Source organism: Takifugu flavidus, chromosome 21 (genome assembly GCF_003711565.1).
Source record: "Takifugu flavidus isolate HTHZ2018 chromosome 21, ASM371156v2, whole genome shotgun sequence".
NCBI classification, from domain to species: Eukaryota; Metazoa; Chordata; class Actinopteri; order Tetraodontiformes; family Tetraodontidae; genus Takifugu; species Takifugu flavidus.
In genome coordinates, this window is record NC_079540.1 from 8,069,963 (window position 1) to 8,094,308 (window position 24,346).

Consider the following 24,346-nt stretch of genomic DNA (forward strand, 5'->3'; position numbering starts at 1 on the left):
TAATAAGCATAAATTAGTTAAATTTATCTAATTTTTTCCTCCATCCGACTCTTATTTCTGATAACTAAAACTTTGAAGGTTTTTTTTTTTTAAAAAAACCATACAATCGAAACTACAGTTTTGATTTAAACTTATTGATATAAGAATTTCCTACTTTTGTGAAATTTTAGAACTCTTAGGTGAAATGTTTGGAACTCTGGGTAAAATTTCACGGTCTTTTCCCTGTTGCTCCTTGTTAAAAGTGCTTTCACTCATCTTCAGGTATGATCTTTGTTTCTCCGGACGAATCTTAGAAATAGTCTTAAAAATGTCAAATTTCCCACCAGACAGACATTAAATTCCATGTCAACGCCAAGTGTTTTCACAATAATGTAGTGCTTTTTATTAAAAAAAACAAAAACAAAAAAACAAACCAAATATAAAACAAAAAAGTAAAAACCAACAGCATTTTTCATTACTGAAGAATCATAATTACAAACTTTCAACGAGAGGAAGAAGTTGCTTTTTTTTTTTTTTGGACAAACTGTACACATCACAAAATGTCTGCCAGTCTGCCATATACAATGCTTGCATCTTATTTTGTGATTGTCTAAAAAGAACTAAACAAATCACACAAAATGCACAAAGACGAGTACAAGCATCATACAATGACCGCTATCACAAAACGGAACCGTTTTCCTATTTGAGAGCAAAAAATATATAACATGTATACTGGGCTGACAGCTTCATTTTTGCATCTGTCGCTGTTTAAAAATATTGTAACATTTTTATGTTGGTTTTGTTTTTTTAGTGTTCAACACTTTGCAGCAAGAAAACAAGGAGTGCACGTCTCCCCAAAAGTAATATTATTAATATCAGCGACAGGAGTCATGGCAGAGTCAATGTTCTGTCCAGATGCCTTTTGCCTCCGCCCGACATTCCTCTTCCTCATGCAGTATATAAAGGAATCGCATTTACAGGCAACGAAAACTCAGCTTAAGATTTCTGTTGTCAGGACAAATAAAATGAGATCCTTAACGACATTAAAAAAAAAAAAAAAAAAAACAACAACCTTTTTCCTCCGAGCTTAAGTGTCTTCATTATAGTGATACAAACGGAAGAAATTATAACATTATCAATATTAGAATAATCATAATACATTTTGGGCTGAGTCCTGTACAATACAATAATAAACAAAATTCTTTCTCAAGATATTGCTTTTGGAGACACTCCTCGATGTTAAGTGTGTATATTTACATAGGTTGGCACTGTACAGCTTACATTTGCTTCCTCCGGCGGTCAGTGTCCCGTCTCTCATCGATTTAATGTCAGTTTATCACGCGGGGACATTGCAGGTTGTCCCTTTTCTTTAAAAGCATTTTTTGGGGAAAAACAAATTAATCAAATATCAATTTCATCTCTAAAACATTCTCCATGGCAACCAAGAACATAGTTTAAAGACAAAAAAGTTATTAAATCCCTCCCCCTCCCAATTTACAGTATGCCCCGCCCCACCCGTCACAGAATATAAGAAAATATGACCATCACGATACATTTCATGTTACGCATTGTTTTCCATAGTTTTCTTAAAACTGTTAATTGCCATCGAGCCCTTGTTTTTTTTTTTTATTTCTTTTTTTTTTCCGTTTTTTTTTTAAAGGTATATCTTCAAGAATTCTGTCAAAGTACAGACAAAACAAGTGTGCACGCAAGCGCACTTGTACATGAGGCAGAAGAAGAGCACAGCTGTGTAAGGCGCGTGGAGCCGCTGCCCCCCCGACACGCCCGATTGAGCTGGTGAATTGTGTAACGTTAAAAATATTGGGAGGGGGGGAACCAACTGCCTCACGACAAAATTTGAAAAGCTCAAAAAGACAAAAGAGCACACTCAGCCCCCCCGTCCCTCCCTTTAGCTGGAAAAACAAACGCGCCCCAAGACATTTCTGTTCCTAACTGAGCTACTACAGTATAACTGGGGGAGAAAAAAAGATAACAGACGTATCAACTTGTTTTCAGACTGCATCATCCAGTACTCTGATTGTTAGTGTGTTTTCAATATAGATACATTACACAGAGCTTCACGATATCCATGGTACCAAAAGTGCAGTTCACCACCCTCATTTTCTGTCTCACGAGCAGCATCTGAGCACACTGCTCACTTCACAATTCTCCTATGCCGTTTTCACCCCGGTCTCAACACAGCTCTTCTCCTATATTGTCATTGCAGCTACGTCCCACTAGGTGGGGACATTTCTCCAGCATTCACGTTCCCCATTTGGCTGAAATGACATCCCTCCCTCAAACCATCCCCCCTCAGTACCACTTATTTCATTTCTTATGCTTGTTAGTGGAATTCATCTACCCATGTCTGTAAAATTCTATGAAATTAAGTGCATGGGGTAATTCATCTTCATAAAAAACAAATTTGCATCACACTACTTGTATAAGCAACAAGTCTGGATCAGCTCGACGCTCCGGAAGAACTCCGGAGAGCTGAAATGACCATGGAGTCAGCGCTTTCAAACCCCTCCCTGCTCTCAGAGTTGAGATATAAGTCTTGGAAAGGGTGAAATGGAAAAGGCCCACAGGTAAATGTGGTGGTCCTAAAACATGCGTGTTTCCCTTTTTTGCTGTCTCTCCACATTTTCTGCCTATGATGAGCTAAACTGAGGCTGCATGCTCGACAGGCACATAGCGACTTCATTTTCTCCCCACAAAATCGCCAAATCCAAGTGTCCGTCGCCGTAGCCGCCGTCCGGCGCCCTCCTCCAGAAGGTACGTGACGTCTATGGCTGATGGAAAAACAAAGAGAGATGTGGCACCTTAGAAAACGCAGAAGCAAAAAGGAGCCAGCGCCACTGGCCCCACTGACTGTAAAGGTCATGGTGACATCAGCAATCCTTTGTCCCGTAAATGTATGCAAACTACGTGTACACATGGCATCATAAGAATGGATTATGTCCACAGAATCTATCACTCTCCTCCCGTCTGTCACTGATGTGATGCGTTAACCCGAATTCACCTCACTGCTCCCTCACCATTTTTATTGGGGGTTCTGTGCAGCAGATCCAGCAGGATTTTGTTGAGTCGTTCCCTCTGCGCCTCTCTCCTGCCCAGCACTGGCTGGTGTAGGGGTGAGGAAGTCAAGGATGACGGGAGCTCCAGCATCTCTCCTATTCCATCTGCAGAGCTGTTCTCCAGCTCTTTATGCTTCTCCGTGTCCTGTCCTTCCTCTTCGTCCTCCTCTTCATCCTCCTCCCCCTCCATTTCGGGATCTGCTTTCCTGGGCTTGGATGAGAAAACTTCAGGGTCCCCTGCAGCCGCATCCACGTCGCCCTCGCCTCCTCTCTGGTCTTCGGCCTCTGGTGGGAAGTCGTCGCCACGTCCGCAGGAAGAGCCGTCGTCCTCGCAGCCCGTGGCTCCTTTGGGTCGTTCGCTCTTCCAGGCAGAGCGGCCGCCGTTCCTCTTGTAGTTGTCCGGAACATAATGAGGCTGGAGAGATAAATGAGTTTAAACTTAGACAGAAAAGCCAGGCGTGATACAGCCAGGAGCAGCCGTCCTCACGGTCAGGCCAACCCTGACCTGCCGGCGGCTGCAGCGCTCAGGTGAAATGTGCCTTCGTGACCTCTAACGTGACCTCTCCTCTAGCAACATTTATCTGGTTTCTAAATCAGGACTTGGTCCTAGCGGCCCCACCCTGACAGCACTCTCACCGAGAAGTCTCTTTTAGGCGTGAGCCTCTTGGGGAAGTGGTTGAAGGCATACTGCTTGGTGCACACTGGGTAGCGGTTGCGATGGATCTTGTAGAACAGGTGAGCCGACTTGTCCAAGCGGTAATCACAGATGTACACATCTTGCTCCTTCACATTCTTCGGCCGGCCTGTAAAACCACAAACTTGTGTCAGTCAGGAGCGGCTTTAAGCTGCCGTGGTATTTTTGCCCAAATATAGCATCAAAGTGCCGGTACTTGCTTTATTTTATTACATTACTTACTTTTAAAAGGAATTGTGCTCAAATTTAAGGCCAACTATTTATGCACAAAGAGTCGTTTTTAAAACAAAGTGCCAGGAGTTACAAGTTACTTTGCATCACCTCCAAATTACTGCATTACATTTTCATTTCAATCCCAAGTCATATTACATAAAGTGAGTCCTGACAATATAAATGACACTGTATTTATTTTACTTTTTTATAACACAAAAAGAAAAATAGAGATCACTGGGCTTAAATGAAGCAATAAGGAACCAAAACACAGCAATGGAGGGTGAAATATCCCGGACATTAAATTCCCTCAGAGCAGGATATACGGTAGCTCTTCTGCTCTCACCCTTGCAGTACGTGTAGAGATCGAGGACACAGCACGTTCCCACCACGGCCTCCAGCGGGATGATCTCATACAGCGGCATTCGGAAGAGTTCGTTCTTGTAGAACCGCCGTGACGGAGAGTGGTGTGTTTCATGAGGACGGAAGTAGTGGTGGCCAAAGGCAAACCTCTCCCCCCTGGAAATGTGCAACACATAATAATCAAGATTTCACTAAAAAAATAACCCGAGCGAAAAGGAGCAGCGGCGGGGCGACTGCTGACACAACCCGTTCCTGCTGCTAACTCACTTCTCGTTCTTCCAGAGTTTCTCAATCCTGAAGATGTCCAGCTTGTCTCGGTTGACGTGGGACAGGAGGCGGTACGACTGTCTGAGCGGTGGGCCCTCAGGTGTGCGCCTGCTGTCTCTCATCAGATAAACACAATCGCCTGCACACAAAGTACACACAAACACGTGGCAGGTTGCCTGGTACCGAGCGTGCCTGGGAGGTGGTAGCTTACTTTACTCTGTTGGAATTTTAAGGAGGAATTTGGCAAAATCTTAACATAATGAGATGATGGTTTTGGCTGATGGTTTTGTCAATTAAAAGCTTCAAGTTAGTGAGGCCTTTAAAATAAGGGAAATGTCTTGAACATGTTCTATTTAATAAACTGATCCAACGTAAGGTGAAAGGGTCTTTAGGTCATTTCTGTCCCACGGGAGGACTGCAGAGCATTATGGTTGCTAGGTGTTACAGACTAGAGCCTTTAAAACGGGGCAAAGATGGGATTTACTAGGCGCTAATTGGTCAGGCCATGCAGACACATGACCTTTCAAAGGTCACTTGATTCTTTTACCTTGATGTAGCAGCAGGTCATCTCTCAGGAGGCAGATGTAGTAAACAGAACCAGCTTGGGCATAGCTCGGCTGCGGTATCATCGGAACCTCCTTTAACAAAAACACTGCAAATAGTGAAGATCTATGGGATGGCTCGTGTCCAGCTAATTCAAGATGAACCCAACGAGCATGAAAAGCAACTCCATATAAAACACACTAAAGGGCACACACCTGTTCCACGGGCCTGGGGTCACACTGCTCACACAAGTAGTGCTCCACCTCGGTCTCCAGCCGCATGCAGTCACAGTGCTGCCACACCTGCAGGAAGCACAAGCACAGACAGAGAAACTGAACAGCTGAACACTCCTGAGGCCTTTTCTAAGGAACTCAGTCAATGTTTGCGTCATCCTTGTTTCGTCTGAAGTGATTTAATAATCTGCACACTCCTCCTCTGAGGAAAATGCACCTTTTGGGCTGGTCAAATGGGATTTTCTTTGAGCTCTTTTCAAACATTACAGGTGGGCAGCTCTCACCATGCACTTTTCACACTGGATCATGAGGCCTTCGTCCCTGTACATTCCACAAATGCAACGGATGACATCATCGTCCTTGTCGTGGGACCCTCCCGCATGGTGCTGGTGGCCGTGGTCGCGTTCCAGCGAATCCGAGCTGTCGGCCTCGCTGACCGTCTCGCCGACGATCTCATCGATCTGGACGGCAGCCTCGTGTCGAGCGCTGTAGTAGGCCTTCCGCAAACGGCAAACATCTCTGCCTACCGATGACTTCCTGCCGTAATATTTCTAGCAGAGAAACAAGAAAGTTTTAAAGTGTTCGGGGTAGTTCCATATGACACTTGTTACACATGTCCTGTATCAATCTGTTTTCTCAGAAGACGAACATCATTTTAGTTTGTCACAAAAGACAAACCGAGAAACACAGGAATCCATTTATTTCTTAAATCACCTTTCCAAGTGTATCAAGTAAGCCTAAATCAGATATAAGTAATGGGGGGGGGTGTACATAGGGGGTTTATGTATAAAATGATGTATCAACTTAAGGCTCACTCCTCCACCTCTCTGGGACACCTACATACCTCTGCATTGCGGAACACCTTCAGCATATCTGTGTCGAAGGCTTCAACTGTCTTGTAGTGGCCCGTGAGGATTTGCTTCTCAATAGTGCTCAAGTCCAGAGGGTCAGACACCTTCTCATAATACTGGCTGTTCCTGATGGCAAACAAGAAGAGTCACATGATCGTTTCAAACATCCAAATCATGGGTGGTGTGGATATTCCAAAGGCCTTGAGTTATTAAACCGCTATTCAGACTGTGACACGGCTCATTTAGTCATAGAAAAGTAATCAGATGTTATTTGTTTCAACACGAGTTGATGACTATCAACACTGGACTGGGATCAAAACGCAGGCTGTCACGGATGAAATGTGCAACATGAGATAAAACTGTTATATTGTGTGGGTGCGCTGGGCGATGGACAGGATAACACATTAACAGCGTTGTTTGGAAAACACTGAAATAGTATGAATGGACCAGGCAAGTGCGTGTCGGCGCTTTTACACACCTCTTCCTGGATGGGAGGTTCACCAGCGGGGCAGCGAGTGTCTGACCGGCTGAATCTGACAGAAGGCAAAAGGATGTGTGTTAGATATTGTGTAGCGTCTAATAGGTACTTTAGGTATTAAAGCAGGAATAGTGAAAGCTGTGATCTGATAATCTGATCAGGTCATAAACCCAACAGAGAATTTACAGTGACACGTTTTGCTATTCTTCTGAGGACTGCACATACAGCTTGGCCAGTTAACCTAGAAACAAACCCTTGTAGCTGGTGATCATATCCCAAATCTCTTTGAAGATGTGTGCAAGGCGTGCGGTGCGTGTGACTTCAGTGTTTTCTTCAGCCGCGGCGAGTCGTCGCGTGCGGACCGAACGTGAAGTTTGCAGGGCGGAAAACTGCGTCAGGAAGACGTCTGAAAACATAAAAATGAGTAAAGAACAGAGCAAACTTTCCCCACTGTTGACTTAAAATTGACAGTTATTTGATTTGCCTTAGTAAAAAGGCTGATTAATGAATTTTGACATAAACTGTTGGTGACTTTACACTTGTTTCTATCCGATATTGTGGTTTTGCTGATTCACCTGACTTGATGTTGCCATCGTCACGGATGACTCCTCCCCAGCGGGCGTATATGGAGAGGCTGCTGGCATCCCTTTCTCTCTCCCCCTCCCTCTTCAGCAGCTCCTGTTTCTCCCTCATCTTCTCCCAGTTTCTCAGGAGAAACACACGGTGCTTCAGCACAAAGTTCCTGGTCGTCAGACGGAGGCAGCGTGTTGAACATCAAGTCACACCGCACTTTAGAAGGTCTCATTTAATATGTTACAAGGTTCCTGCAAACCTTGAGCGGGCCAGAAACTTAAAAGAATGCACAGCAGTTAAAGAGTAATCGTGGGTATGTTTATAGTACCTCTCTCTGTTGGACATGGGCTTCATGAGATGAGGATAAAACTTGTTGCTGTCACTCGACTCTTCCTCCTGTAGAGAAACACAACTTTTCTGTAGGAGACACCATTTACATGCATTCCCTCAGCCACAAGCACATACCACAAATTACAAAGCTGTTAAGAATGCTCCACACAACTTAAGTACTGGGTCACATCATGCAGCCCTAATTCAAGGTATTCTGAGTTCTCCTCGTTAGTGGGACACTAAGTGCCCCCATGAGACGCACATACATCCGCGCCCTACATAGACACTGCACTTGATACACAACTACAGGTTTAAAGGTTTTTAGATCAAATACAAAATCTGACACAACATTAATGTTTCCTATTCTAGAGTTAGTCACAACTAACTAGATATCATTCATTAATCTATGCATTTAAATGCCTTTTTTGGGTCAATGTACAGTTTATATGGAATATTTGATGATTTGTCACCTCTTCAAATCAAGAATGAGAGGATATGTCAATAAATGTAGTGATAACTAGAAAAAGTGCAGTTGTGTGAACAGAAACATCAAGAGGAACCTCAGGCCTTCTGCTCTGTCCGAGTCTGGGATGGGGAACCCAGGGGTCCCACTCAGCTGCTCCTGTTAGAGCAACTTCCACCACTGGCTCTAAACTGTCGGTAGCTTTGAGAATGATGAGTATCCAAGAGTTCAGTGGTTTATTCTAAGTGAATCCTTTATCCATCTCAGCACGTTTATAAAGTTTCCTCAAGAACAAACGCTCACTGATTTTCTCCATACAGTGTTTGGCAGCTGAACACATACCAACGAGCTGGTTCCGCATTTCGGTATAAAATCGTCACTTACTCTCTTCTTGAGCTGGTGTTTGGACTTCCTCTTCTCCTTGAGCCGGCCCAGGCGTCGAGCCCCTGCGGCCTTCACGGGCAGCCCATTAATGCGCTGGCTCTTGCCTCCGATGATGCCGCGGCAGCTCTCGGAACCACACATACACGCTTGCTATGGAGCAGAAAAACACGATGCAGATTAGAAAACATAAGATTTTCTGAAGAGGTCAAAGACACAACTGGTACTTCACCTGCTCTTCAGTGTTGAAAGAGTGGAAGTTGTAGTCATAGGTGAGCTCGGTGCCACTGGGGATCTCGCCAAGAGCAAAAAGACCAATCCTGTAAACTCCATTCACAGACCTAAAAGTCAGAAGTTACAGCCACGTGAGAAACATTTAAACTGTCTAAATTAGGTTCAGAGATTATTAAGCATACAAAGTTTCATGTGCTTTCATATAGTTCCACTTTCTTTTAAAGTTTTATAGCAGCCCACAGATGATATGATGGAAAACAAACTGTCACACAGGAGAATTGAAGTAACTTTTAAACTCATACTCAACACTCCTGCGTAAAACAAAACTGTCTCCTGGTTAGCAAGAAATGTATTTACAAAGACCTTCGAAGTATCGTATTGAGTCTATCTGGCCACTACTTAGAGTCATGTTATAAAGCGCCTGCTCCAGAACTGTTTCAGCTTTATAAAGGTATTCTGAAAATAAAACACTTTCTTTCTTCACAGAACCTCCCAAGATTTATTCCTGACTCAGAATTAAAAAGCTGTTTCAGCACGTTGGGTTCTTTGGGTTCTGTAAATGTATCAGAGCCCCAGCTGCAAGTGCTTCCTCCTCTAGAACAAGATGGATGACACATTCTGCTTTGTGCTGAAATGCTCCACCTTTGTAGAGTCTATTAATAAAGTCCAGACGCTCAATTTCAACATGTGGACCATGTGCTGGTCCACTCATGAGAGGAAGATGAATTTTGGTATTTTACTCTGTTAAATAATGCACTTCAACTGATTAGCTGTACACAAGGGAAAACCTTGGGCGATATATGTTGCCTATTTACTACACACAGCTGAGGTAGATATAATTAAGTTCCGCTTGTCAAAGCTCCGGATGACCTGCTCAGCAAGATCGGCAAGTAATTTAGGCACACTGTGATAATGATCCTGGAGGAAACAGTGAACGGTTTTGACATGGTGCAAGAGGTTTAAATCGGTCACTATTGGCAGAATTGGATTAAATCAGATTACCAGTACACAACCAGATTAATAAGGCTGGGGCCAGAAGAGCTTTGGACCTGCTACACTTGCCCCTTTGAGAGCAAAGTGACACTACATACTCAAAAACTAACCTAATCAAAATGTAGCTTGGAACATTTGACATGTTTGCCAATCACTCAAATCACTATAATCATAGACTATTTTTTCACTGTCGACCATAAAAACAGAGCAATGTGGAAGATAATAAAAAAATAATGAGCCGAAACAGATTTAATTAGTTGTCTCCCACTCTTCTATAACACTTGAAGACTCTCGGGAGTGATCTGCATTAATGTCCTACCTGACAGATCCCCCAAGGCTTGTTTGAAGACAAGCAGTACAACTCCTGTAGGACACAATATCTACTCCCACTGCAGTGGTTTATGTTGGCGTGTGTAGAATCACAGCCACAGCACACATCTTTACTATAAACCAACTGGCTTGTGTTCTTTTGAGCAAAAAGTCCACATGCTTACAGCAAATCTAGTAAAACAAGATTAGCCGTAGCAGCAGTATTTACGGCAGGGTTTGCTTTAGCTTACCTACACAAGGCTCAAACAGAGTAGTAACTAAACATTAGTGGCAAAGACAACAGGTAATTAGCTGAGTGGCTGGAAGACAAATATAGCCAATTAAAATCATCCCTGTACCAAGAGCAAACGCCCGGTATTATATTCATGTGGAAAAATCTGGACTTTGATTTTAGCACAGAGTGGGAAAAGGGGGGGGGGGGGTTAAAAGATGCAGTGAGACCCACCACTTCTGCATCTCACAGTTGGGTTCACAGCTGTGGTTTATGAAGCGTGCCTCATTTCCCATCCGGTAGCTGTCTATCACCATACCACTATCCAGGTTCAAACAATAGTTGCCACTGTGGGAAAAGTACTGCTCCATCATACGGCTCCTGAAATATGCAAAAAGAAGTGCACCCGTGAATTCCCAGGTTAAAATCAAGGACATTTTCTCAGAGTTTTTGCAGCTTTCTGCCGACGCTGAGAACAGAGAAACTGACCTAAACTCCTGTTCACTGACCACCTCGCCGAGGTATTCAATGATAAACTGCCCAGCCCGGAGAGGCTCCTTTGTACGAATGCCCCAGCCTTTCCCCTCGGTGCGGAACCGCTCCAGGCACTGGACCCAGTCGTGTCTTTGGATGTGCTGATTGTCACACTGATCAGCAGATGGACAGGTGCTCGGAGAGCACTCGGCAAAACTCATCCTGAAGAGACAGACAAATACTCATATGTGTCTGGTGTGTTTCATTATTACTCAGAGAAATACCCCCTCCCAAGGACAATATCATCTTAATCAGAACACTCTAATAGAAACCCTTTACCTATTCAGGCAATCGTCCAGGCAGCTTTTTTCGATTCGATCATTGGGCGTTCTACAGTTGCATGTCGTCGTCTCATAACCAGACAGAGGCTTCACGTCCACGTAGACGTCTGTGATGAAGAACAGATTAACTCATACTCAAATCAGGTGTCATCAACAGTAAGTCAATTATATTTCCCTCCTTTTAAAAACATATTAAAAAAGAGAGAAGAAAGGTGAGGTTAAGGAAGAGCCCAATCATTCAAAATAGCCAAACAAGAGTAGACAAGGACGTTTACTAAACTGGACTCACTTGATCTTATCTTTTTGTACAGAGGGACATCGGGCCTCTTGTATAACTGAAACAGTAAAACATGCACGAGTTAGATGACGCCAACACTCATCACAGCCAACACACTGGTAATTATCACTGTGGATGGAAAACCCCTCCAAAGTAGATGGTCAGTGATTGATAACCTGATCATGTTTCCACAGCCATAAGATGTCATAAGGCAACTGAAAATCAATGCGTTTCTGCCTCAGGTACTTTCCTAAAAAATAAAAAAACAAGACATTTCAGAAGGGAGGTTACCGTCGAGCATGGAGACAAACCAAGATGATTTCTGAAATGTTCAAAATATTAATGACTTTCTTTCAGCCTTAGAGCAGAATTATAGGCTTGTGGCCAAAACATGGGTTATTGTTCTGCTGTCAACTAATTAATAAAGAAAATAACGTGTAAATCAAAGTAGTAGCTGAAGTAACAGTGGTCGTATTTACATTCCAACTCCATGAGAGAGTCACTTGTCCATTTTTAAAACTTAACCAATGTGATCAAATCTTCACTGGGACAAAATTAATGATCCTTGTTCACTAAAACAGAAGTGATGAACTTGACACCCACCAACATGTATCGGAGCTGGAAACAGTCCATACTCATGTTCTCCAGGTATGTACTCTAACTTCTCTTTCTTTAGCTGCAGAAGCTGACTCCGAGGGCTACAAAGTGAGGGTGATTAAAAACCATGTTAAACCTTTATTATTAGCCATACAACAAATAAAAGGCTTAGAGAAAAAAGAAAAGAAAACGTACTCATCGGTCTTGTACACATCGGAGTAAAGCCCTGCCTTCTGGAATTTCTTCTTTGGTGGTCTAGCTGGTCTCTTCTCACGCTGGCTGGTTATTGGCCCAGGTGGCGCTGGTTCTGTGGGGACCGGGCCTTGGCATTCTGGGGGGCATTGGCCATCCGGCTTGCTTTCCACAGAACTAAAAATGAAACCAGGAAATACAAAAATATGCATGAATAAATCTCACACATCAGAACATCTGAGACGTTTAGGTAAAAAGTGTAATTGGCTTTGCTGACCCATGAAAGTGCTGAAGCTTGTCCTGGGTCAGCCAGTTCCTTGATGTCCCGGTACTGGGCCTTGCCACCAGGCTGGCCAGGTTCTCCTCTCTGTCTCCTATGTGTTCATTACCCTCGACGATCTCTTTGTCTTCTCGTTCCTCCTCCGCATCCTCCTCGTTCCCATCTCTGTCCCAGTGCTTTCGCTTCGGAGCTTTTTTACGCTGGCCCTGAACCACTGACTCAATAGTGTCTATCACGCTGTCACCGTCCCAGCCTCTGCCCCCGGCCAGATGCTCGCGGTCTCTCTGCTGGGCGAGGTTCATTTCCGCCATGGGTGGTGGAGATGGTGGAGGGGAGGGGAGCGGGTGTTTCCGTGGCCGTCCAGGACCCCTCTTTTTCACGACGTTGTTCCCCGTGCGAGCCTGTCGCTGCAGCTTCTTGGCCCGCAGGATCTTGTTCACGTGGTGCAGGCTGTGTTTGGATGGCGGTGTGCGATAGGAGTGGTGGGGCACGGGGGCATCCAGGCAACAGTTCTGAGAGGGGGTGAGGTAGGAGGAAGAACCAGAGCCGTGAGTGTGAAACAGGGAAGGCTGGTGGTGGTGTTGCTGCTGCCGGTGGTGGAGGGACAGCTCAGGCCCTTCAGACGTCGAGAGGGTGACTCCTCTTGTCTGGACACCTGATGACCCTGGTCAAATAAGAGCAAAATTATCGTTGGGTTCATCAAACACGACAGGAGTGGAGACGAAATAGTCAAAGATCAGCACACTGTGTCGCGCGTTAGCTCAGTGACACGGCAACCACGATGGGCAGAGAAAATACTGGTTTGGAACAAAACATATCAATTTGGTTTTCTATTTTAAAATAAAAAGCCATTTACATTTCCCACACTAATATTTTTTTACACTTCCCTTCCCCCAGTTTTAGATTCTTCTTCTTTGTCTTCCTCCCTCATTAACATTGTTCTCCTGTGCCTCCAGACCCCGTCTGACCTTAGGAATCCTGCATTCCCTTTAGAGTCAAGGCTCAGGAGAGGGGCTGCCCCCCGTCCTGTGATCCACAATGACTTACAACATCAGCAAATCTACTCAAGCAACTCAAGTAAGCTGGGTAAGACAGGATCAAATTGGGATAACTGATTAACCAGCTTATCATAATTGACAACAGATTAAGCCTATTATGCCTATCATGACTCCATTCCCTTATGTGAACATGACTAACTTGTCAATCATTGGCAAAAAACAAACAGCACGTATTTTCGAATCTACTTGCAAAAGTATATAAAGAATTTGCATTTTAATAGAAATACAGAATACATCTTGACTAACCCTATCAGCACACATTCTCACCACTTGTCTGGACTGTTGGTCCAGTCACCAACATTTGCCTCCTCTACAGGGCAGTCAGTGACCGCTGGGTGACCCCCCCCACCCCCTCGAGGTCCTGAGTTCTAATCCCGGATTACTTAGGTGTGGTTTGAATTGCACCATGTTGCTTCAACTGGAACCGGAGGGATTTCCATCTCAGTTACTAACAGGCTCATAAACATCAGGTAGTGTTTGCATGCCACCCACAACAATCTCTCACACACACACACACACACACACACACACGCACAACGTCACATGACATTAAGCAGCAATGACGGACTTTGTCTTTCAGCACCTACATTAATTTAGTGAGCGTTCTGAGGGCGAGCCCCTACATTTGTTGGCCTTTGAGAGAAATGCATCCTAAATTTAGATTGCTAACAAAACACTCCACCCCTTTAGCTGGGAGCGGAATGTTACATCAAGTGTGGCCAACTGCAACCATCCAGTCGGGAGAAGTCAGCGATGCGTTTTTTGGTTTTGCTTGAACCAGTTTAGAGCTACGACTTGTTACAGTTGTTAACAGAGTAATTTGTAGAAAGAAAGTGAAAGTTAAATTCTCTTATTTCTATCCATTTATTATTTTTTCAGTGCTTTATAGACAAACCTGATTAATCGAAGCAGCACTAACTGCAAAAACTTCACCAGAAAGAACTCAAATAGTTTTGAAAATCTAAATTTAACAGGCTTTTCTCACTGTCGGATTGGGCTATTTTAAAAGAATCATGCAACAACCTGCCAGTAGTTTGTCGGCAGTCCTTTCGAAGATACTTTAGTGTGTATGAGTTCACGCCTCAGAGCTGACATACCCGACTCTCTCTTCTCCACCGACGTCGAACGGTCCTTCCTCACAGGCCGGTCCACACGGGAGAAAGTGGAGCTCTCCCGAACGGCCTCAGTCTTCCTGCTTTTACTCCCTTTTATCGAGGTGCGTGTGAGAGCAGAAGCAAACAGATTGGTGTGGTTCGGAGAATCTCTGGCTTCCACCTCCTCTGTGGGGGTGAGAGGCTCCTCATCCTCACTTTCTGAACAACCTGCCGGATTATCAGCCCTTCCATCTGAGAAAAGACCCTGACCTTGTGCCACATGAGCATGAGAAAGCTTCGAGTACTCCGTTTTGGAGCTGCCCATCTTGAACCAGGACTCTACTGGGTGATGGCTTTTAGAGGTACTGAGCGCAAGCCTGGACGGTCCTATACAGGACGCAGAGTTCTCTTTGCGCTTATACCTCTCTGCTGCTGATGAAGAAGATGAGGAAGATGGGGAGTTGGCAGAAGCTGAAGCAGCTTGCTTGTTGGCAGTAACGCTGGAGGGATCCCGGCCAAATCGGCATCTTTGTAAAGACTCTGCCATACCTAAACTGCTGACCCTCTCGCCTTTTCCTATGGCTCCACTGTCGGAAATCCCCGCACCAAGACGACTCTCTGATCCTGCCCTCGCAGTCTCCTCTCGGTCGTCATCAGCACAGCGTTCTCTGTGTTTATGTCTGTGTTTGTGTTTATGGTGCCAGTTGAAAGAAAGCTCAGAGGACATGGGTGGGTAAAGGACAGGAGATCTTCCACTTCCCAGGTACTCCTGCCTGAGGAGCTTGTGTTTTTTCTTGTGAAATTTAGAGGGGTTTAGCAGGAGATGAGAGCCATGGTGGTGATGCATGTAAGATGACGGGGGAGGCGGGGGGAAAGTTGGCGAGTGGTGAGAATGGTGAGACGGGGCTGCGTGGGGCGACTGGTGGTGTGGATGGGGATAGAGAGCGCTAGCTGGGGGATAGCCTCGGTAGTAACCTAACCCCAGCGGTCCAGAGGAGTACGGAACACCATAGGAAGGGTGATAGAAGCCTCCGCTGGAGAGCGGAAATCCAAGACCAGGTACAAATGGAACTTCAGACATGGACTCCCTCAATTTGGGAGGTCGGCCCCGTTTCTTCTTCATGTCAGGCTTACGAACATAGTGCAATGGGTCACAGGAGTACGCGGGATGGGAGTAGAAACTGCCAAAATTAACTCTAAATATTGTTGGCAGCAGGTCCCTGTGGACATAATGGTGTGAAGGAGGGCCGCCTGTACCACCAATGCCACCTATGGCCCTGCTTCCAACCCCTTGGACTCTACTTGTACCCGATGTTATGCCTAAACCACCACTCAGCCGATGCCCTGTGATACGGTGCGATACCCGTATTTCACTCAGTCTGACAACAATTTCATCGAGCTCAGCGAGAAAGTCTGGGTCATGTCTCCGAGAGCGTAGCTGCAAGTATTTCTTCTTGCGTTTCCTTTTCTGCCTCTTTAGTTTGTCATAGCCGGGGCACCCGTGGCTGCGGCGTTTACACTTGTGCTTATGTTTCTCCTTGTGTCCCATTAACGAGGAGGCGGGAGCTGCCGCGTGAGACCTCCGTGGATCAGGAGATGATCTTGCACCATGGGGTGATGGAGAGGGTGAGGGATGTTCCAGGAGTACAGCAGAATGCCGCCGCCTCCCTCTGGAATTCAGGGCCACACCTGGCCCTAAAGCTGAACCCATGACCCCAGGCATCAATAATCCAGGGCCCATTCCTGCAGGCATCCCAATTCCACCTAAGCCTCCTGGCCCTCCGGCTTTCTCCCCACGATCAGAGGTGCTGTTGTTGTCCGTTCCTATACCACTGTCACTGGGCACCGTCTCCTCACTGTGCGACTCGCTCACCGGTGACGGAGTGGCTTCTTTTAGCTCGTTAAGGGGAGCAGGTGAGGTAGGATGAAGAGGTCGAGGAGGGGAAAGCTTATGATAATGGAAATGTTGCCTGTAATGGTGGTGATGGTGATGATATCCGCGACACGTCGACTTTTTCTGGGACGCTGCAGCAGCCATAGAGGACGCCATCGAGCCCAAGCCCAGGCTGCGAGGATTGGGGGCTGAAAAAGTCGGGGGAGGGAAGGAGAGCGTGTTGTGACCATGATGGGCGTTGTGAGAGTGAAAATGCACCGAGCCGGGCTCCACGAAACTATCACTGATGGGACTGTGACCCCCACTTGACTGTGAGAGAGATGGAGAGGGGAAGATCTCTGAGGAGGAGAGATGTTGCTGAGACTGTAAATGATGATGGTGGAAAGGGGAACTGGTGTTTGGGGAGAGAAAGGAGTCTGTGGATGTCGCAGTGGTAGCCTTTGGTTTACGGCCTCTCCTCTTCCCCATGTATATTGTGCCTTTTTTACTGACATTAATTTGTGGGCCTAGTTTCCCCCCAAAAGAAGCAGCCAAAGTAGACAACGACTGAGTTGCAGTTTCTGCCGAGCTAACAGAGACACTGGAGGAGCTTTTGGAGATGTCTTCTGTCCTTGGCCCTAACAGTATTTGACTGAGAATACGCTTTCGTTTCATACTTTTCATCTTATTGATCTTGCCGATAATTGTTTTCATTATGAGCTGTCCGTTGCCTTTACTGTGGAAAAACCTGTCTCCCATTTCCCCCGACTCTGGAGCCAAAGTTGGAGGTTGCCCCTCCTGAGGTAAGGTGGGAGGAAGGCGCTTGGGCCGTCCACGTTTTCTAGGCAAAGGTTTAGGGGGGTTCAGGTCCACTTCTGGGTGAAGAACAGGGGGGTCTTGCTCTTCTTTCGATTTTAGCGAAAAGACCTTAGACGCAACCAACTTGTGGGACAGACATCCACGGCTTGGAGCGTCCAGCCTTGGCATTTTCGACTTGGGCCTTCCCCTTTTTTTAGCCTGGGGTGGGAAGAGTTGTGACACCGAGCTTTGTGACAAGGAAACTTGCTTGATCTTGTTTGGATTGGGAGGCCTCCCCACTGGTCTTTTAATGGGTGGCGATGGCAACTCAAAGCTTGAAGATAGAGGCAAGTTCGTCTTGGTGTGACCAAACACGCTGCCTTCCCCTGCTCTATGACCCTGTGCCTTGATCATGAGGCGGTTCCAGCGGGGCTTCCGTCCTCTCCTTTTTTTAAGCGGTTTGCTTTCCTGCTCATTGGGAGAGTCTATAGATGAGTCGGGGGAATCATCTCGAAGCGGAGTCTGTGGGCTATCTTCGACATCCGGTTCCGGTGAAGACAGTTCTCTTACAGTCTCAGCAAGGCTGCTAGCTTGACCAGACCGGCTGTTATCCCGATTGGGACTGCGCTTACTCGGACTAGAGCTCTTCCCCCTTTGAATATTCAGTAGCTGACTGATGGTCGGCTTGTCTCGTCCTTCTGACTTTCCCGTCCCTGGTGCTGGAGGGAACTTGGATAAGTCTCTGGGGCTGTTTCTCTCCTGCTCCGTCATACCTGCACTGCTTTCTTCTGCCAAAGCGGGACTCTCGTGTGCATGGTGCCCTTGGGATGGAGCAGGGGAGCCCAAATGGCTCACGGCACTAATTGTTCTCTGCTCAGGTGAGATGGCAGAAGATGATGATATTGGACAAGACGAGGAGGCGGTGGTGTGAATGGCACGTGACTGCGCCTTAGAAATGCTACTGCTGCTGTTGTCGCTGCGGTTGTTCCCGTAGATGAGAGCCGGGCTGCTGCTTCGGCTGCTGCTGCCGCTGCTGCTGATGTTACCGGCGCTGCTCGCCTTCACACCCCCCTCTGCATCATCGCTGGTAAATGATGCCATTGTGGAGGACGTTTCCATGACGCCATCTTTGCTCCTGGATCCATAGGGTCGCCCAGGTGGTCTTGACACAGGAGGTGGGGGAGACAGGTGTACCATTCTTGAATATGTGTTGCGGTTGGCCATGGCCCTGTCTCTCTGCTTGGCTGTGGGTGCCATGAAGCCTGAACTCGGGAGAGGGGCGGGATCACTCTTTGCCGATTTTGCCAGTTTGGGGGTCTTTGATGGTGGGCAAATTGCTATGAGTTGAGCTAATTTTTCAGTCACAGTAGGTGCTCCCCAGTTTTGGATGCCCTTGTCTCTCTGACCATCAGTGCTGTAGCTGTATTGTGAAGGTTTGATCCCTTCAAATGCAGCTTCCTTTGATGCAGGGAGCGGCGGGGACGTCGACGATGAGCGCGGGTTGAACTGCGAAACTGCCGTTTTCTTCCCAGCGTTCAGGGTTTTGTTGTCCGATGGAGGGCGGTGAAGGTTAAGGGGCTTCTCAGACACAATGGTGGCTTTTGTGTCTGGCTTTGCATCAGACTTGAAATCCATTTTCGGAGAGCCCTGTCAATAAAGATAAGAAGAGAATATGATGTAATTACAGGTGGATAACTGGTGAATAATTGGTATTACACTGGCCAATGTTTAAATTATTCAGATTCACACAAGGACTTTTCCAAAGTAGATTCTGGTGAATGGTGATGAATTTAAGAGCAGTGAGAAAAGGATTCTTGAATTTTAATTATCCATTAATGCAATTCTCGTTCCAATGTTGCTTTCGGGTCTTGCCAATGGGAGAAGTCACTTTACCCAGTGACACTCATCAGGGTCAGATTGAGGACAAAAAGGGAGAGCTGGAAAGAGGAGGGTGTAAAGAGGACAAGGCAGAGGACACAGATGGAAGGAGACTGGAGGGGGTGGTGCCCCCTGAATAGAGGCAGGCCAATAAAGAACAGAACAACGAAAACTTGGAACAATTTACGCTCCCCTTTTATCTTTGCGGTGACAGGGTGATTACTGGGGTAACCTTGTGGACGGTGGAATACTGCCTCATAAATGGCCAGGGAACATTGAACACAAGTAAGATGCGAGTGTGCGTGCTAAAGAGCATTAAACGTTCATTTCTAGATGAGAATATATTATTGAGATCATCATTACCCTTTTTGTGAGAGCGCTCCCATTCAACTGGGAGGGTGTGACGGTGGTGGTGCTGGAAAGAGGGGGCGCTGTGGGAGGTGGGGTTGGAGCTTTCGCAGAGGTGTTTGATGATGATGACGACGATGACGATGGTGCTGGTCTGTTGACGCTGGGACTCTTGTCCTTCTCTTTCTCCCTGCCTTGCGAAGGACTCTGGCTTTGACTGCCAGACTCGTTATTTGAGGTCCCCTTTCCACGGGAACTGGCGGCGCCGCGCCCCGTGTGCCTCACGGTGGCCCTGAAGGCTGGTCGGCACACGTAATTCTCCAGGATTTTAGGGGGCTTCTTCATACGCTTGGCTTGAAGGCCAATCTTCAGTTTGACGTTGCCCTCTGACACGCTGCTTTCTCTGATGGAGAAATGGGACTGATCATCTCCAGTATCCCCAGGCCCACTCGCTCCTGCTCCTGCAGAAGCAGCGGCTGCTCCGTCCTTATCTCTGTCTCTGTTATCCTCCTCCTCTTCTTTCTTTCCGCCCCCTCCCTCCTTTTCTCTATCCCCGGCGGGTGAACCTGAGAGAACAGGGGGTGGGGTTCCATTCCCCCCTTGAATCTTCGAATCCATCGGAACTTTGGGGGTGGTACAGGTTTTCAAAACAGGGATACAGAGAATATCAGGCAGAGTTCTTGTTGGGATCTGGGGGGAGGGGGAGGGGGGAGGGAGGGATGGATGACAACAGAGGGGGTAAAACTTTTGTTTTCAGGCAGATCCTTGTCTCCTTTGCTCAACTGTCCGACCCTCTTTCTCCTTCAACTGTAAGAGAAAAGAATCGAAGATCCTAATCAATACAGCAGAATATTACAACAGAATATGAAGAAAACAGCGTAAATGGTGGAATCTAATTGCTGAGGAACAGTCCACTATGGCGGCTTTATGGTCTCCATACTTTGAACCAGGCCATTTTATCCTGCATGAGAAATATCTCAGTCTGAATAAACACAAAAGAGACACTAAATCCCAGAAATACGTGCGGTCCACGCTGCCACCATATTGCCCTGATGCTTGACAGGAGACCATGCAAAGTTGCCTGATTAGCTGTGGAGATGAAGAACCTGTAATAGCGGCAAATCCTGCTCAACGGAGCACCCAGAGCAGGTGCATTCTTTGGGTGGTGTTGTTAAGGCAATTTAAAAGTGTGGCCGCAGCATTTTAGACCTTCTGGGAATAGAGAAAGGCTCGAGCCGCCCTCGCCAGCCGCAGGGCAGTAAATGGGAATGAGTGATAGAGCGTCAACGCGCCGGCAGTTTCCCTGCACCCTACATTAGTGGAGTGCACTACCACAGCCACTTAATGGGCCCTCCAGAAAGTCACACGAGTCATCGGGTCAGTAGAAGGAAGGAGAAACAAGAAAAACTGTTTGCAGCATGTTTGCTTTGGTTTCTGGCTATAGGAAACAGTTGTAGGGATTTTTTTTTTTGAACCACACCGTAAACACAGCCTGATTTCTTTTGAGTCCTGTCTGGAGTTTCCCCAAATGCCCCGTTTCTGTGTTTACTTCAATTACTCACTCGATTTCACCTCACAACAGCAGACTCTCCCTTCCTTTGCTTCAGTTACCACCCTCTTGCCACACCTCCCCCTTCTGTCCATCACTCCATTAGCCTGGATTTTATAAAAAAAAAATAAAATGAAGCTTTTCGTATTTCACAAAACTTGGACCCGAGTAGTAACATTGCTGAGTTCTTACTTAAATCAAAAACACATTGCAACTATTACCCCTGACACTTCTGCTCCCCGTTAGGTTCTTTCAGATACGACAAACGTTCCGCCTCCTCCTTTTACACTTTTAAACGCTCGCAGCTACACTAACTTCCAACAGCATCCACAGCCGGACAGCAGCTTTGCCAAAAATCAGCCCCCCGAGAAGCTGCAAAAGTCCAACAAAAAGCCTCCTGGAGACTGAAAACGCTGACGACCACACAAGCAAGACAATTTCCCAGGGTTCATTTAATGTAAATGGATCCATATAGCTTTCTGAATTTAGATTTTAGCACTAAAATCCCCAAAAAACCCCACGGCGACTGTCATGATTACTTAGTTTCTGGCAGTCATAAAATGAAAGCGCGTACCAGCAGCTCTACCGGCGCCGACTACAGATGTTAGTCACCATATGCAGCCTGCTGCTACTTTTACTTTCAGGGCAAAAAGCAAGGAAGTGCGCAGGCCAGTATAGGAGGCAAAAATGCAAGCGTCCGAGGGGAAAAAACTGAAGATCAATAATCAGAATCAGGCCAAGACTGAAGAAATGGCAGCGCAGGCAGGAACGTAGTAAACAACTTCCCGCGCCCCCTCCCATTTCTTTCCCCTGACTCCCTCCCTCCTGTCTTTTGCACACGTTGTTCATAACTGCTGATTTCCCTTTGGCCATAGCAATAGTATCCAATCCGCCCACCCACCCCCTCACTCTCTCCCTTTCTCTCTCTCTCTCACACACACACACACACACACACACCATTCACAGGAGTGCTGCCGTCTGCCCTCTACATCCCAGTGTCACTTCCAGGGCTTTTACTCTCCGTGTGTCCTTCTAATGAAAGCAGAGCCACAGAATTCCTTCACTCCGACGTGCTCGTAGTGCACAAGCCATGTCTTCAAAACGAGGCTTGGGGGGGGGGCGGCCATGATGTTTTGTTGCCGAGCTGAGAAGGAGATGACAGGTGTCGGGCAGACGGTCCATTTCCGCCGCTTCCTCTGTCTTCGCCCCTTAACTTTAATTCCTCAACCTTGAGCTCAGTCGACACAATTAAATCAGTTCCACTGATCAAAACGCCGCTGCTCATCTAACAAATCAAACAAGTTTATCTGCTCAGTTTCCCGTCACAGTTCAAGCTGAGAACGAATCGCGTGGCTGGGGCAAATCGCACCTAATGTTACTATAAGAGGACAAACTCCGTCAGCAGATTTGGTCATACTCATAATTACCGTCTATCTGAAGGAAATCCGGTCTTTAAAACAAAAATTCCTGCAGGTTCTGAAAGTCATTACTGCGACGCGAGAGCCGGGTGCAATTCATGCCCAAGCACACGATAATTGGACCCGACGTCGCGCAATCTTACTTTTCTGTCCATTCAACAAGAGAATTGGCCCGAAAATGCCCAATTCTGGCGCTCATGCATCCACTCACCTCTGCAACCGTCCAGAAAATGTGTTCACATTATTTGGCTCCGTGTCTTCCATCCGTGCGTCAACATGGTGCTCACATAGTGTATCTCCAAAAAATAAAAGCTGAATGAGCCTGAACAGAAAGAGGGGTAAATATCAGATTTGGGCCGTGTCATCCAACAAGGCATGTAGCGCGATCTCGGGTGACAGCTCGTTGCCCTTTAATTCAAAATACAACTGCACAACATCTGTTGCCGGGGCACCAAACGGGTTATAACGGGGCAGTGGTCGGCGACGCAGCGGTCCGAGCATGAGTCGTTACGCACGGCTGTGGACCGCACCGACAACCGAGAGATTTGCTTAACCTTGCCAACACCAAAACACAAAGTTGTGACGGCGCGGGCTGTGCGCCAGCTTTGGGCGCATCTAACTGTTTTGTCTTACGGTCAGAAAAAGAGAAGTGACGCCTAGAAGTGCCGCGGCCAAAGTGATCTTAATAAAAAATGAAACGAATCGCGCAAGACACGTGTTTATTTTGAAACAAGCTAACAGCTACCATCCGTCCAACCCGTGCCAATGGCAGTGGCAGCCGCTAACTAGCCATCCATCAGCAGCCTGGCTGAGGGCGATTTGAGACCTTTTTACCGGGCATAGCGGTGCCTCTTCACCGTAGTAACGTAGCAGACGAGTAGCAAAGGGACGCGGCTTTCAGGGATTTTCAGTAAAGGGGGTGAAAATGACACAACCCCGGGCGAGTGATGCGTATATCTTCCATCTCCGTCATATTCTCGCAGGCACTCGTGTTACTACATCTCGGCTACGGCGGCTAGCGATGCACTAGCAAGGCAGCTTAACCAGGGGGAGGGGGGGAAAATACACATTACGACGCCAGTTCGGAGAAAAACACACGAATTAAACTGACCGAAACGCCCCGGGGAGAAGGTGGAGAAACGTAGTCCGGCGGTGCTAAATCCGAGATGCAGCACTGAGTAGGTTATTAAAAAAACACTAACTGTCAACAAAATGGCGGCTGCGTTGAATCAACAGAGACCCGAAATGGATCTCCTTCTGGTCCCTCTTCCACGCCGCGATAAATCCTTCTCCTCCGCGACAGTTTGTATCCGTAAGATGCCCCCCGAGAAGCTGGGAAATCCGCACCGACGCGCCGTTAGCTAGGCCTGGATGTGTCAGCACGGGCCGCTCTCGGTAATCGGGCCTCCATGACTCCTCAGCCCGTATCGCTACTGTGTCAGTCCAGCACGGGCATACTGGCTCCCAGGGAGGGAGGGAGGGAGGGAGGCGGGGAGGGAGGGACCGAGGACGGGAGGACGGGCCGAGGAGGGCGGAAGGGAGAGAAGAGGACGCGACGGCAGAGCTAATGTCGGTCGTGCGCCGCTCCTGCGCTCCGCGGTCATGGAGAGAAAGGACCGCGGTTCGTTATTTCACCGGGGGGCAGAAGCTGCTCTCGGCCGGGGAAGGTCGCGTTGACCGGCGGGCAGCGAGCATCTGTCAACGCGGCGGAGCCGAGCTGCCACCTGAGCGCTGAATAATTCATCTCCTCCTAAATAATCCATTATGTCATCCGAAGACTAATCCAATAAATGAGAAATCAACTGTGACGCTACACTTTTTCTACTGCTTTTTGTTGTTGTTATTAGATGGAGTTCAGATTTGCAATATCATTTTTTATTCATGTACTATATTTTGATAACACACTCCTGGGGGAAAAAAAACACGGTGTCCACTTAATTGATGATATCACTATTAACT

General features: G+C 46.9%; 1 protein-coding gene across 8 annotated transcripts; it reads right to left on the bottom strand.

Moving 5' to 3' along the window:
• Positions 1-356: 356 nt before the first annotated feature.
• On the bottom strand, positions 357-24,066 carry ash1l (ash1 (absent, small, or homeotic)-like (Drosophila)). 8 transcript variants are annotated; one of them, XM_057021735.1, is made up of 27 exons: positions 23,499-24,058; positions 22,599-22,709; positions 19,436-20,227; positions 14,527-18,841; positions 12,369-13,035; positions 12,095-12,268; positions 11,906-12,000; positions 11,479-11,552; positions 11,315-11,360; positions 11,024-11,132; positions 10,700-10,906; positions 10,445-10,591; positions 8,675-8,783; positions 8,446-8,595; positions 7,597-7,664; positions 7,271-7,437; positions 6,949-7,101; positions 6,696-6,750; positions 6,211-6,343; positions 5,651-5,917; positions 5,349-5,435; positions 5,138-5,228; positions 4,591-4,729; positions 4,307-4,479; positions 3,693-3,859; positions 3,018-3,471; positions 357-2,771 (listed from the first exon to the last, which is right to left on the bottom strand). In XM_057021735.1, the coding sequence occupies exons 3-27, from the start codon at positions 20,036-20,038 to the stop codon at positions 2,680-2,682; spliced, it is 8,742 nt and encodes a 2,913-aa protein (XP_056877715.1). In that variant the 5' UTR covers positions 20,039-20,227; positions 22,599-22,709; positions 23,499-24,058; the 3' UTR covers positions 357-2,679. The 8 variants fall into 8 exon arrangements, with proteins under 8 accessions (XP_056877715.1, XP_056877714.1, XP_056877711.1 ...); XM_057021734.1 differs by having other exon boundaries at positions 10,445-10,906; positions 22,599-22,683; positions 23,590-24,061; XM_057021731.1 differs by having other exon boundaries at positions 10,445-10,906; positions 23,590-24,061.
• Positions 24,067-24,346: the final 280 nt, after the last annotated feature.

What these genes read in the sequence shown, in the direction of transcription:
- ash1l (XM_057021734.1), bottom strand. Translation starts at nt 20,038, where the DNA reads ATGGATTCGAAGATTCAAGGGGGGAATGGAACCCCACCCCCTGTTCTC. An exon ending in AACCTCCCATCCAGGAAGAG is followed by an intron (nt 6,344 to 6,695) that starts GTGTGTAAAAGC and finishes GTTTGCCATCAG; the next exon opens with GAACAGCCAGTATTATGAGA. An exon ending in TCTCTACACGTACTGCAAGG is followed by an intron (nt 3,860 to 4,306) that starts GTGAGAGCAGAA and finishes GTGGTTTTACAG; the next exon opens with GCCGGCCGAAGAATGTGAAG.